The sequence below is a fragment of the Lytechinus variegatus genome, chromosome 1 (assembly GCF_018143015.1).
Source record: "Lytechinus variegatus isolate NC3 chromosome 1, Lvar_3.0, whole genome shotgun sequence".
NCBI classification, from domain to species: Eukaryota; Metazoa; Echinodermata; class Echinoidea; order Temnopleuroida; family Toxopneustidae; genus Lytechinus; species Lytechinus variegatus.
In genome coordinates, this window is record NC_054740.1 from 68,664,101 (window position 1) to 68,677,587 (window position 13,487).

Consider the following 13,487-nt stretch of genomic DNA (forward strand, 5'->3'; position numbering starts at 1 on the left):
AAAATTTCATCAAAATCGGTTGGAAAATAAAGAGTTATAACATTTCAAATGCACATCCTGGTCGGTATGCAGATGAGGGTACTGATGACATCACTCACTAACTAGATCCTTTGTATTTTATAATATGAAATATTCTAATGTTCTCCTTATAGTTCTGTGAAACAGAGTTTTATTTCTCCCTCAACATATGGAATTACCTGATTGTTTACAATGGTTGAGCCAAGTCAATATTTATTTTCATACCTGTAGAAATTGAGATATTGCATAATTTAAACAAACACAAAAAAGTGAGTGGGGACATAATCAATTCTCTCATTTACATGTAATTAAATTATGCACATAACTATTTTGTCAAAAACAAGCAAAACTTCAAAATGTCATAATTTCTTATTTTAAATCAGATTTTGATGAAATTTTCAGCATTTAGCTTACATGATTTTTATCTATTGATTCAAATCAATATTTTTCTCAGGTGGACTTGACCTTTGATGCATGGAGCACTGCGGATAAAAGGTGACATCAAGCAGGTTTCTAGAAGAAAATTTAAACCCAAGCTAGAAAGATTTGTAGAATTTCTAGCAATACAATATATTTCATGAGAATAGATATATGTGACAAAATTGTCAGGCATATCTTTCAGACAAGTCTTATTCCTACAAAAATTATTTAAAAAACAAGAGGTTTACCAGGCATAGCAACAAGCAGTGGGGGATACTCAAAGGATTTGAAAAGCCGGGCAAGTGCTTTTCATATCAAGACTTTAATCAGATGCAAAGTTATTGACTTCTAAATGATGGAATTACATAAAGTGACACAGCTTCTACACAAGAATTCTAAATATACATAAGTTATGAAAATGTACAAAGTGATTTATTATATATTGGATAGATGATTCTGCAGGAAATGTACATTAAAGTATTTGTACAGAGGCTTACATGTATGAATTATTCCCATGAATAACAACTAAATCAATTCAATAAATAGTAGGTAGAAAATGATATACATCTTATCCAACACAAGTATATTGTAGGTTATAAATGAGCAGAGTGAATACAGAATTTGGAGAATAGGTGATTAACACTTCCTTTGAATACATCTTCCATAGAGAAGGCGTGTTTTATGAGGTATATACATTATGGAATGATGAGAAAGGATTATAGGTGGGATGGCTGTCAATCTAAAAATGTCATAGAATAGTACAGAGCCATAAAAGTACACAATGAAGTTTGGAATGTATGGAAAAAAAGACGTTGGAAATAGCAGCAAGTTGTGCTGGAATCGAAGGTGAAGATGAATGCGGTGGGGAGTTGTAGAGGAAGCGGAGGGAGTGGAAAAAATAGATTATCGCCGAGATAGATCAAGATTAACAGGTGTCATATAATTGCATGGTTTATCTTTATGAAGAGTCTTTTGGAAGGTCTTGTGAACCTGAATGACTATCATGCAGCCACCTCTCCTTCTCTGGCCTCAGGGTCTGCGGCATTGTCAGCATCCTTCTGAGGCACAGATTGTTCATTGTCTCTGGATTCTGAGGGATCATTAGGCTGCTCATCCTTGCTTTCAAGTGGAGTGTTCCTGTCAACAGGTGACTGGGATGGTTCAGTATCACCTATAGGAGAGGCAGGCTTGTTAGCTTCCGATGCTGGTTCAGGGCCTGTAGGGGCACCTTCCGCAGCTGATGCTGGAGGGTTGGGGCTTGCGGTGGCACCTTCCGCAGCATTGTCCTCTGGAGGAGCAGAAGCACCTTGTGGCCTGGATTCAGAGTCTTTGTTAGGAGATTGGGCTGATTCAATATTGTCAGGGAGTGTGGGGTCACTCTGGGGTGCAGGTGAGTGGGGACTTGGTATTGGTTGATCAGCAAGTTGATCATCCCCACTTTCAGATGGAACGTCCTTACTGGCAGGTCTTGGGCTAACATTTTGAGTGGGTGATTGGGCTTGGGCATTGCTCGCTGCAGGAGAAGGTGGCAAATCTTGCTTCGAGGGTGGAGGTTGAGGAGTTGATGGACCTTCTACATTCTGACCACCCCCACTGACCGGTCTTGGACTAGCATTCTGAACAGGTGATTGGGTTTGTCTGTTTTCAACAGGTGGCGAAGATGGTGCATTCTGCTCCAAAGTGGTTTCTACATTTTGACCATCCACACTGCTCGGTCTAGAGGTTTCACCCTGAATAGGTGACCTTGTTTGTCCATTTTCAACAGCTGGAGATGATGGTACATTCTGCTCTGACTCTACAGGTTTGGGAGTTTCAGTGGCTTCTACATTTTGTTTATCTTCGATGGGAGGTTGACCATCCCCAGTGACCGGTTGCAGGTTATTGTTCTCAACGGGTGACTGCGAGTCTCCATTGTCTACAACTGGAGAGGCTGGAGCTTGCTGAGGATGAGGCGTGAGTGAGGATTCTACATTTTGACCATTTCCACTAACTGGCCTTGGGCTATTGTTTTCAACTGGTGACTGAACCTTTCCACTTTGCACAGCGGGGGAGGGTGACGCTTGGGGACTTGGAGCCGAACCTACCACCTCCCCACTCTGACTCTGAGGCCTGCTTTCTACATCGTTGCTCACAATCTCCTTAGGAGTTACACTTCTTCTGTGGCTCCCTGCAGGAGAAGGCGGCATGCTTCGTTTGGATGCTGGTGGGTGAGGGCTCATTCTCGACTGACCCTCCCTGCTATGTAATGAACTCTTCCGACTCGATGTCCTTTCATTGTTCACAATAGGAGTATCGACTCTTCCATTGGACTTGGCGGGGGATGCAGGGGGTAAACTCTCTTGTTTAAGAGAAGGGGCAGGGCTCTCTCTTGGTTGATCTTGTGGTAATTCCCTGCTCTCTGCATTGTTGCTATTGTTCTCATTGGGTGATTGTGCTCCTTTGTTGCTGGAGGGACGGGACACTGGTAGGTCATCATCGGCTCCATTCATGATAGGGGATATCTTGCCACCGATTTGGTCTTCATTCTACAAAATAGAACGAAATGATGAAAGAAGCCTTGAATGAAAAGTTCACTGAATATCTCAAAATAAGCATGGCAATCAAAATCAACATGTTGCATGGCCATTACAGATGTCTATATGAAATGTTTTTATTTGAATCATGAATTGGAAAAAAAAATCAATACCAATTCCAATTTGCAAATAATTTCACCTGTAGTTTCAAATCAAATCAAACTAAACAAAGCCATGACAAAAAAGGGGTTAACTCATTTTGGTGCTGACAACACAATGATAATTTTAAGAACATGCATTTGACAAAATTCATAGCTGTGAAATCATTTTGACCAATTTATATAGTTTAAAGGATAATACACAATGCCAATCATATTTTCTTTCATAGAATATGTAAACAAAATGGGGGAAATTATGGCATTTTTAATAGTTTGTGCATGAAGCAATGCAAAACACAGAATGATGAATTATAATGGTTAATGATGCATACTCACATTAAGATGATTTGGACAAAATATGGTTTAGTTTAAGATAATATCATTCAAGTAAAAATAAAATAATAAGTAATTAGCATCACAGATTAAAACAAAAAGGAAAGAAGAAATGTTAATCAAGCAAAGGAATACAGCATGAAGCAACCTAATACTAGTAAAAAAGAGAAATATGTCTCCTAAGAAGAAAATCATGTTCATTCCAAAAGATCTATTTTGTAAATGTACGAATACAAATTTATTGAAAAGATAAAGTACAACAGAGATTCCAAGTTCAAAGACCAGCTATGCGTGAGATTTTCTGTGAATCTGAGTGAGATCACAGACATTGTGTACAATGTATATGGGGATAGGCTGTGATAGTTGCGTGAGACAGAGATTTGAGGGGATGAACAAGAGTCCAAAATGCTTGAGTCTCACGCATAATGCGTGAGACTTGGTAGCTCTGGTACAACAGTTTTAAAATCAATAAATTTTAATTCCAAATTTTTCTATGTAGGTAGAGATACCATAGAATAAATAGAATAATATATATATTTTTAAATCTGCTTCTTCTTTATGAATCATGTAATAATTCAATACTCAAATTGCTATACATGTATTAGGATTTGGCAAAACTTGTGTTTTGAAACTACATACATGTATGTAATTGAATAGGTAAAATCCACAGCAATAACCCCAAACTAGTCTACATGTATAGCTGGCCAGATACATAGCATATTTGAACCCTCTTCTAAAATCTCAATACCAAAGACTAATATTAAGAGTATCAATTGTTAAAGAGTATCAGAATTTTAAAGACTACACTGTATTATGAATCAGTCTAACACATTGAAAATATCCACCCTAAAAATCAGTGGCTATGTAGACTACAGGAAACATGAAACTCAATGAAAAAAAAAAGATGTAGCCATAAAAAACAAGTTCGAAAGAATAGGCAATAAGCTGCGCAAAGAAGCTTTCATACATGAAATTTTAGAAAAATTTGAGCATTAGACTGACTTTTCTGAACAAACAGTTCAGATTTATCATGCAATTAGGAACCAATCTTTACTTTGTTTCCCATTTCTTCCTCCTTTCACTTGGTACACAACTGCACGTACAAAGCAACGAGTGGTTCCCAAAACCAAGATTCGGCCAGCAATTATAAACATAGCAGCGCAGAAAATTTGATATAGAGAGCAATAGGTTAAGAAAAGACAAAACAATCTGTCAAATATCGATTTCTGTAAATTTGATTGCGTAAAAGAATTGAACTTTCTGGACATTAATTAAGATTCAACATAAAAATATATACTTAGTGATCTCCAATAACAGCTAATAATTATTCTTTGTGACCGAAGCCTTATCTGTATACAATATTTCTTACACGAGCAAAGTCCAAGATAATTGATGATTTTGACAGATTATTGCTTGAATAGAACATTTCAACCCATGCTCTTAACACCAGTTAAATCTTGGCCTTCATCTGTGCTTGTGGCATGGGTAACCTACAATATCGCAACATTGTTTACTTAATGTCCTTTAGGTTTCCGGTTTAATGTTTTTAAGTGACAATGAAATAAAACAACAACTATGGTATAGTCAAACATAATGGGCCGTCTGACTACAAAGACCTCAAATCTGGTTTCCCTAGCTTTATATTTCGTACAATAGCCTTAAAAACAGACATACTGAAGCTATTCTACATGCACTCATCGGAGTAAAATCGTAAGCACTCATCAGAGTAAAATCATGCAATTTTACTCCGACAAGGCATGTCGAAAAACCCCAATATGTTGGTTTTTACGGCCATTTTACGATTTTGTGGTACCAAGCACTTGTTTATTTAGCTTTATATTTGAAACATGCATGACAAGAACCTGTCCATAAAGACCACTTTTCTTGTATAAATTTTCGGGATCTTTAAAAACAGGTTTCACAATACAGGATCATTGTGTTTTCAAATATCTTTTCAAATATAGTTTCAGTACGAAAAATGCACATGAAATGTGACCATGAAATTAAGTCTGGGAAGCTTTCAGTCCGACATGTTGTCGATTCTGACAATTTTCACTGATTTTTTAAATATTTTCTGACAACAACAGTACCTACGGTAACTGTCAAAATAAAAAATAATTTGTTGGATAAAACATTTCACAAGCCCTTCCATGAAATACTCACATGGATACCCATAATCAAAACACAGATTTAGACCATGATTTTTAGTTACAAACAAGTTCAGAATAAGGACCTCAGAGGTAAGGGTTAGTCATTCAGTCACCCACCACACGGCAAATCAACATCAAAACCAACAAACCACCGAGTCACACCTGTTAGGAGGTTAAAAGCCAGTAAAATGTTTAAGCGTGGCGTGGCGTCATCATACCGTATTCTCACCTAGGTCATCAGTCAGGAAAGCATTAGGCTGCTTGGAGGGATCGATTGGCCAGGGAAGAAGGAAAATATCGGCTTTAGTTTAAGACTCATGACAGATGATGATAATAATAATATGCAACATCTATATAGTGCTTTAATAACCCAAAGAGGTAAAACATGCTTTTGCAGTTTCTGATTATTCTGAATGCCAGCAATCACATGTATAATATGGTTAGAGAGAGAAAAATGTACTGAAAATGGATACCATTCCAAGTGCAGTGCATGGTGCTGTTCCTTTCATAATACAAGCCATTTAACTTTTAGAAGATCATCATTGCACACTTTAAATTGGCAATGTGATGAAAAAGAAATCACTTTATAAATGCAAATTGGCAATATTTCGGTAGTTATTCTTCTATATTAAATCTACGTCATGTATTTATTTTCAAAATGTGAAAATGAATAGAAAAATCAATCATTATTATTGCCAATTTGAGGAGTACAATATGATTAATTTTGAACTTGTGAAAGCTGTCTACCTCTTTAGGGTTAATACAGATGTTTCTAGATCATAATAAACTTGAGAGTGGACTTAAAGGGCAATGTACCATGCAGAAGTGATTTTTGTTAAAAATGCATTTGAGGATAATCAAAGTGCTGATGTATGACAAGAGCAAAATCTTTTCTTTGCATGATGGAAAGTTGAATAACATGGGCTGCTGCTGAAATGAATACTCCATGCAATGTTCCTGCATTTGACCAAAGTAGGCATTGAGTTTGAACTTAAAAGATAATTGTAACTTTATGAAGGCTCACTGAAATCTGAGCTGTGTTATCCTTTAACATAATCATGGAAATACAACTTTGAATCATTGAACCCAGAAAAATGCAATTATTTTCGAATCCATATAATTCTGATATATTTCATCAAGCCTCCATAAAATTTCCATTTGAATTGAATAAATCAATGCAAATTTTGTTTAGCTAATTTTTTGCAATGGAAAAATGTTGCCTGCAAATAACTGATATTAAAAAAAAATACGAAGATGATTTAATTTCAAAGTGAAATAATGAAATAACAATTAATGCATGCAGTAATGGATGCGTGTAGGACATGCAGGAATAGGACAAAATGGTGCAAAGTGGATAACTTGAAAATGAATTTTTGTTTCTCCTTCACATGGAATATATGGTTCAGTTAGGTTATCAAATAATATTCGGATGAAATTTGTATATTTTTTTTTCTTTCATGCATGTTAACAGGTATGATAATGGGATGAAGAAAGACTAAAGTGATTGAATACCTTCGCTGGGTGGAGGAAGGGGGCCATAACGGGGGTCTGTTGCACCCCTAGACCTTTGTTACCTAACAGGATGGTTACAAAGGAACAATTATTATGAGGTTGCCAAGACAACTAATCTGTTAGATTCACTAAAAGGGCAAGGGGGTCTACAGTATAGTACCTTATCATTTGAAATAATGAAAAAAATTCTGTTAATTTATCAGAGGATAAGGATGAAGCTACGAGCTTTAATACTTTGAATATACTATAGTCATTTACATCCATGACATAATTACAGTGGGTACTACCATCAAATAAAAGACCTTTTCTTCCAGGACTTGAATTTTTTTTCATATCTTAAATCAAAACAAACTTTTTTCAACCTCTTAAGTTGACTGGTCAATGCGCATAAATTTTGAAGAGATTGTGGAGTTGTTGGCCATATAATTCCATGAGTGAATTTGAATGAATGATTATTTGATTATATTTAATCGGTGAAGTGACTGGCAAACTGTTCCCAAACTGTATATTAAAAGCGAAGAAGATGGAAAGGGTACTGTTCCCAGGGTATTTAGAAATGGCAGATGGTGGAAAGGGATAATGGTTGACAATAGGACGGGGAGGAGGAATGAAGATGCCTTAAGAACTGTCCAAAGCACCCACCTGGTCCTCCTCCTTTTTCTCCTCCTGGGCTCCTCCTCTCTCCTGTGCTCCACCTACATTATCATCACCACCACCACGCTCATCATCACCACCATTGACCACCACATCATCTTCATTCACAGCGGGCGGGGCATCGTCTGGGATGGCTTCAGGTACCTCATCATCTTCCAGCATCCTCCCGACCATGTCCTCCTTCTCCTCCGGTGGCTTGGGACTGTCATTTGACTGCTGCTGTGCGGTGTCCTCATTTGCTCCTGGTTCTAGACAGGACAAATAAAAAAAATGGTGGATGTTACTCAAGCCACATGGGGAAGATTAGGTAAAGAAGAAAAAGAACATAGCGTATACCCATTGGGAATATGCCAGGCTAATAATATCCAAGTCCTTTAGAAGTGCATAGGGATGTTATGACATACTAGTACATGTATGTGATATGCGCTATACAAGAACTGCGTTATTAATGTTATTATCATTATGATTGAGGTAAGAATGACAAGGGTGCTCTGAGCTAACTTGCACCCGAAATGCTCCCCAATACCTGAATCCAGAGGATACACAACACAACTCTTATCCTGGTTGCTCAATTATCAATTTGATTCAATTTTATTTTATTTCCATTCCACTCCATATAAAAATAGTAACATCAAAATAACACAGATATGATTATAAAAGTATATATCACTACAATGATACAGATACAATTTCATGATAGAAAATGGAAATCGTCTGCTGTATAAAGTCACTATAAAACCCTTTCTTTTATTTGAAAAGCAAAAATGAAAAATTGACTAAAATATTTACCAAGGTCATCTTCTTCCTCTACTTCTTCAGCGGCGACCTGGTCAATGGGGAGGTCGATTGCGGTCTCACCGGTCTCTTGGACCTCAGCTGCTCCCTTGGTTTCATTCCGCTCTTCCTTGGCCTTGAAAACACCATCTGGATCTACAAGGGCAAGAAGAGTCAAATTAAAATAGTTGTAAATTAAGGGATCTGGTGCTTGGCCCCTTACCTGCAAAACTAACATGTATAGCAAGTCTTGGGGGATTATGTTAGATACTTTAAATCACAAAGACAGAAAAAAATCTATACATGCATATGGGAGGTATATCAGCTGAGCTAATAATAAGCTGACACTCAAGGATTCAATTTTCAACATATAGTGGATGCAACACATATCATGAAGAGCCTTGAGTTTGTACATAATGGATATAAATGCACTCGTAGTCATTTACGTATCATTGCACATTCTCCTTCAAAATGTGCAATTTTGAAGGAGAATGTGCCAACATCCGCCAGAGATGAAATTAACTATGTGTAAGAACAATAAACATGCACATTCTCAAGGCCATGTGATTAACAGTACTTGCTCGGTAATTTGTCTGAAAGTCAATTGCTTTCTATCCATTCATTAAACATCTATGATCTAAGAGCATGTCTTGCCACTCAGGGATGACTGATTAATGATAACGAAGGAGTGACATCTATTGAAATGTTTCCGAACAAACAATGCATCTCCAAGCAATTAGCGGGACAGACAAAGGGCACATCTAGGGAAGCGTATCATGAAAGTTGCCAGCACTGACTACATTTGTCAGCTTCGACAATTTAGAGAAATCCTTGATATGATTGGCTGAGAAGCATTGGTGTCTGACCGTTACCATGGTAACCTGGTAACTGCATCTATACACAAAGTGCTGCAAACAGGATCATCACAGGAAACATGATTAGCATACAATCTAAATATTTTCACAGTGAAGTAGTATAACCGTTTAATGTAAGCATGCTCTATTAATGATTTGAAGTTTTGCCAACACATGGACACAAATCACACAAGGAAATTCTGCAATTTAGCCCCACAAAATAAAAGAACTGGTCATGTGACACCATTCACAAGGCACAATCTATTCTGGAATACATGAAGCAACCTACTGACCATGATCATATAAGTAGTTGAACAAATAGTGATCTGCCATCTCCAATAAACACCTCCTACAGCTAAAGAATTCACAAATATTTACATGTGCTTTTACAAAATGACAAAAGAAATCATACTGTTGATGTTTAAATAAAAAATTCTCCATAGATAAGTCAGGAATCACATTCTAATCAAAGGAGAGATGTACTGAATGATAACTTTTTTGTCGATTAATTTCAAATGAGATTTTATTGAGTGAAACTGGGGATTTGTTTTGAGTATTTGCAAGACACGACCTTGAGTGCCATTATCACCCTTGTTTACATAATTAATAAACAATGGAGAATGAAATGATGTGATCAACCCAATACCATTTCCATCATCTCCACTTCCACAAGGGCAATGTCGATTGAACTTCCTACTCGGAAAAACGTCATCTGTTTAATGAAACGTTTGAGATTTGCAGGACATGCCTAATTATTATGATTGAAAGTGTGAATGGTGGGCGGTGGGAAGCAATAACTCTAAAATGAGGAGATGATCGTCAAGCAGCAGGGGTGATAAATGTCATAGCAATAACACCTCCACAAATTACAAGGAAAGGGTAAACAGAGCTGTATCAATTACCCACTGATGTGACAAATGGGACAGAAATACAAAACAATAGAAAGCACATATATGCGAAGCTCAGCAAGGTCATTCACATTAGGCAAAATAGGCCACTAATCAGCTTAGGACTACGTTTCTAATACATGCAATTTCAACAAACGATCTACATAGCAACAAGGCTGGACAGAGAATATGACTTGGCAACAGAAACGCGCATCTAACAGAGCAATAACTATCATTCTCCATGTCGGCATCTACCTTGGACTAAATGATCGATCTAACAATAAAAAGACGACATGGCAGCAGCAGTCATTCAACTCGAAAAAAAAAATATTGTAAAACTTACCAGTTATTGAATTGGATTCTGATTTAGAGGGAATTTTAAATACGATTGAAGAATATTTACAACACTTATCATTCAATAGATATCAGAGGGAAATATTACACGGGGGCTCCTGGCAATTTCGCCCTCCAAAATAATTACTGTAAAAGAAAATAAAAAAAAACAAGAAAATCCCCATTCATTGCAATATCAAAACTTCTCCAATTTTGGCAGATTTTGGGAGTAGATTGTGAAAGTAGCCCCCCCCCCTCTCCAAAAAAGAGAGAAGATTTTTTGCCTGATAGATATATAGAATAAAAGGTCTTAAATTGTTACCCCCAAAGTTTCCAAAACCTGGGGGGAAAGATCATTTGTTCACTCATCCTCCAAGTTATGGAATAGCCTCCCCGAAAACATTAAACAGTGCTTGACCTCTGAAACTTTCAAACAATACCTTATTACATTTCTCTTCAATTCTTCTTAATTTCCTTCCTAATTTCTTAAAAAGCGCCTTGAGCACTCCACAGAGTGGATTTGGCGATTTTGGCGCAATATAAGTATAATTACTATTAGATGCCCTGTGGCCTGTTTCACAAAGAGTCACAACTATGGTTCATGCAACTTTGCCATTACAGCAACTACCATGGTAACAGGACTCGGCAGCCAATCGAAATGAGTGATTCCACGGTAGTTACAATAGTGGGAAAGTTACAATCGCTTTAAGTCTTCATGAAATGGGTCAAAGATGTCTATTTCCACATCTACTGTAGATGTACATCTATCAAATTGTTAATCTATAATAATAAATCTTATTTACCTAGGGTAGCAACTCTCAGCTGTAAGCTGTTCTTCCAGCGGGCTCTGCATAACATTTCATGTTATTATTACCCTTCCCAATTCTCATACATTGAGTGCCTGACAAGAAGGCAGAAGGTCCCATTTTAATACATGTAAGTCTTTGGTATGACTATGTCAGGGATCGAACCCACGACGTCCCGTTCATGAGGCAGGCGCTCTACCACAGAGCCATCATGTAAATATTAGTCACAAACCACTGATACTCACAATTTCAACCAGTTCTTTTCTACTCGCAAAGACAGCAGCATACATTATGACATTAATCAATCTACATTCATGGAGCACTTGATATCCCATACGCACATTCATTGAAAGCACCATGGACATGATGTTTGATGATGTAAATGCTCCCATCTTATGCAAGTCTATTCATTCCTCATCATATTTCTTATTTCCTATATTTATCTCTCACGGACTTCAACCATTCATATGTTTGAGGTGGATTTACTCCCACATAAACATGTGGCAAGAGCAAGACAGACTTGGGGGCGTTGCAAGAAAATATTTGCCATCAATAGCAAAATTTCAGTTGCATATTTACAAGTGATAGATCAAGTATGATTAAAGAAAATGACTTCATTCTTGATGATGCCAAAAGCAGACCCTGTGACCAATAGTAAATTTTGCAATTAATTGCATTACTTATGACTGATTCTGGGAACTAAAATTGGCTTGCAATCGATTACAAGTTTCTTGCAACACTCTCTTGATAATTATTATAATTACATATTTTACCCCGGGTACCCACTTCAGTTCCGAAAACTGTTCTCCCAGCAGGCCCTGCTTAACATGATTATGTTATTATTACCCCGGCTTTAGCAAGGCTACCCTTATTAGTAGCATAACTGACCTTCACTGTAGTCCAGTGGACTCTCTTTCTGCTGATCTCTCTCTCTGCTTCTCTTCACTATGGTGGGTTTGTGATGGAACACCTCTTCCGCTTCCTTCTGCTCAGGGCTCTTCTCCTTCTTTATCTTTGGTGGGGTTGGCTTGGAGGGCTTCGACGGTTTGGAGGGCTTTGATGTTTTCTGTTCCTGAAAGAAACAGATATTCAATACTGTGACATTCTAATTGTTTAATGGAACAAGGTCAACAAAATTTTTCTTATTCTTCTTATAGAAGGGGTATGAAATGATGTTTTTGATTATATATATTCTCTTCACAAATAACATCACTTTCAATTTTCTGTTGTTGAAAAAATGGTATTTAGTGAATTAATGGCCCAAATTTACAAAGAGGGTTTTGAACCCATAGTTTATGCAGATTTCCTGTATAAAATATGCTTAATCTACCACCTATATAAAAAAAACTGTCCAATGCTCATGTGAGCTTTCGTCACAATATGCTATTTTATTCATGAGTCCACTATTTAAAACAGTGGACTCATGAATAAAATAGTGTGTGTATTCATGGCAACAGGTGTTAATTGGCAAACTGACAAAAATCACATCTTCATAAGTTGTTTTGTTGCATGGCAATGCAGCTCATCTTGACTTACTGTTTGAGAGGGTTTTGACGCTTTTGATTCTTTGGATGCTTTAGATTCTTTTGATCCTTTGGATAATCTTGTTACTCTTCTCCTGACTTGGGCAGGCCTATGGAAGACAAAGAAGATGGAGAGGGACAGGAGTAGGGAGAAAGCAGGAGGCAGAGTAGCAAAGAGTAGATACAGGAGGAAGATCAGGAAGGAGAGGAGGAGCAGAAGCAGGAGTAGGGGCAGGAGGAAGATTGGGAACAAAGACAGAAGGAAGAATAGGAAGTCCAGGAGTAAGTGAGAAGAAACAAAGTTTAGAAATTCACATTTTATACCCAAAAGAATTGATAAAAACAACACTCTTACATGTATATACTGTAGTATTAACTTTAATGTTAAATATCACATGTTTATTTAAGCCACTATACATGTTCATTGTTTAAATTACTGAAGGTCATTGTTGAAAGTACTGTCAAAGTCACACAAAGAAAATTGGCTCCACACCGATCAAAGATATCATATTATTTCCAATGTTAGTGTGGAGTCGGTTCTGTTGAAGTGAC

At 37.1% G+C, this 13,487-nt stretch overlaps 1 protein-coding gene across 3 annotated transcripts in view; it reads right to left on the reverse strand.

Moving 5' to 3' along the window:
- Positions 1–415: 415 nt before the first annotated feature.
- The window catches only part of LOC121421016 (cell surface glycoprotein 1-like), a 29,074-nt gene continuing 16,002 nt past the window's right edge, over positions 416–13,487 (reverse strand). For 2 of the 3 annotated variants that reach the window (XM_041615612.1, XM_041615603.1), the window contains 6 exons: positions 12,949–13,045; positions 12,301–12,484; positions 8,548–8,688; positions 7,747–8,006; positions 5,811–5,849; positions 416–2,963 (listed from right to left, as the gene is read on the reverse strand). In XM_041615612.1, the coding sequence (XP_041471546.1) occupies positions 1,440–2,963; positions 5,811–5,849; positions 7,747–8,006; positions 8,548–8,688; positions 12,301–12,484; positions 12,949–13,045 (2,245 nt within the window). In that variant the 3' untranslated portion in view covers positions 416–1,439. The remainder of the gene's footprint in view (positions 2,964–5,810; positions 5,850–7,746; positions 8,007–8,547; positions 8,689–12,300; positions 12,485–12,948; positions 13,046–13,487) is intronic. The other variant, XM_041615620.1, reaches the window with a different exon arrangement.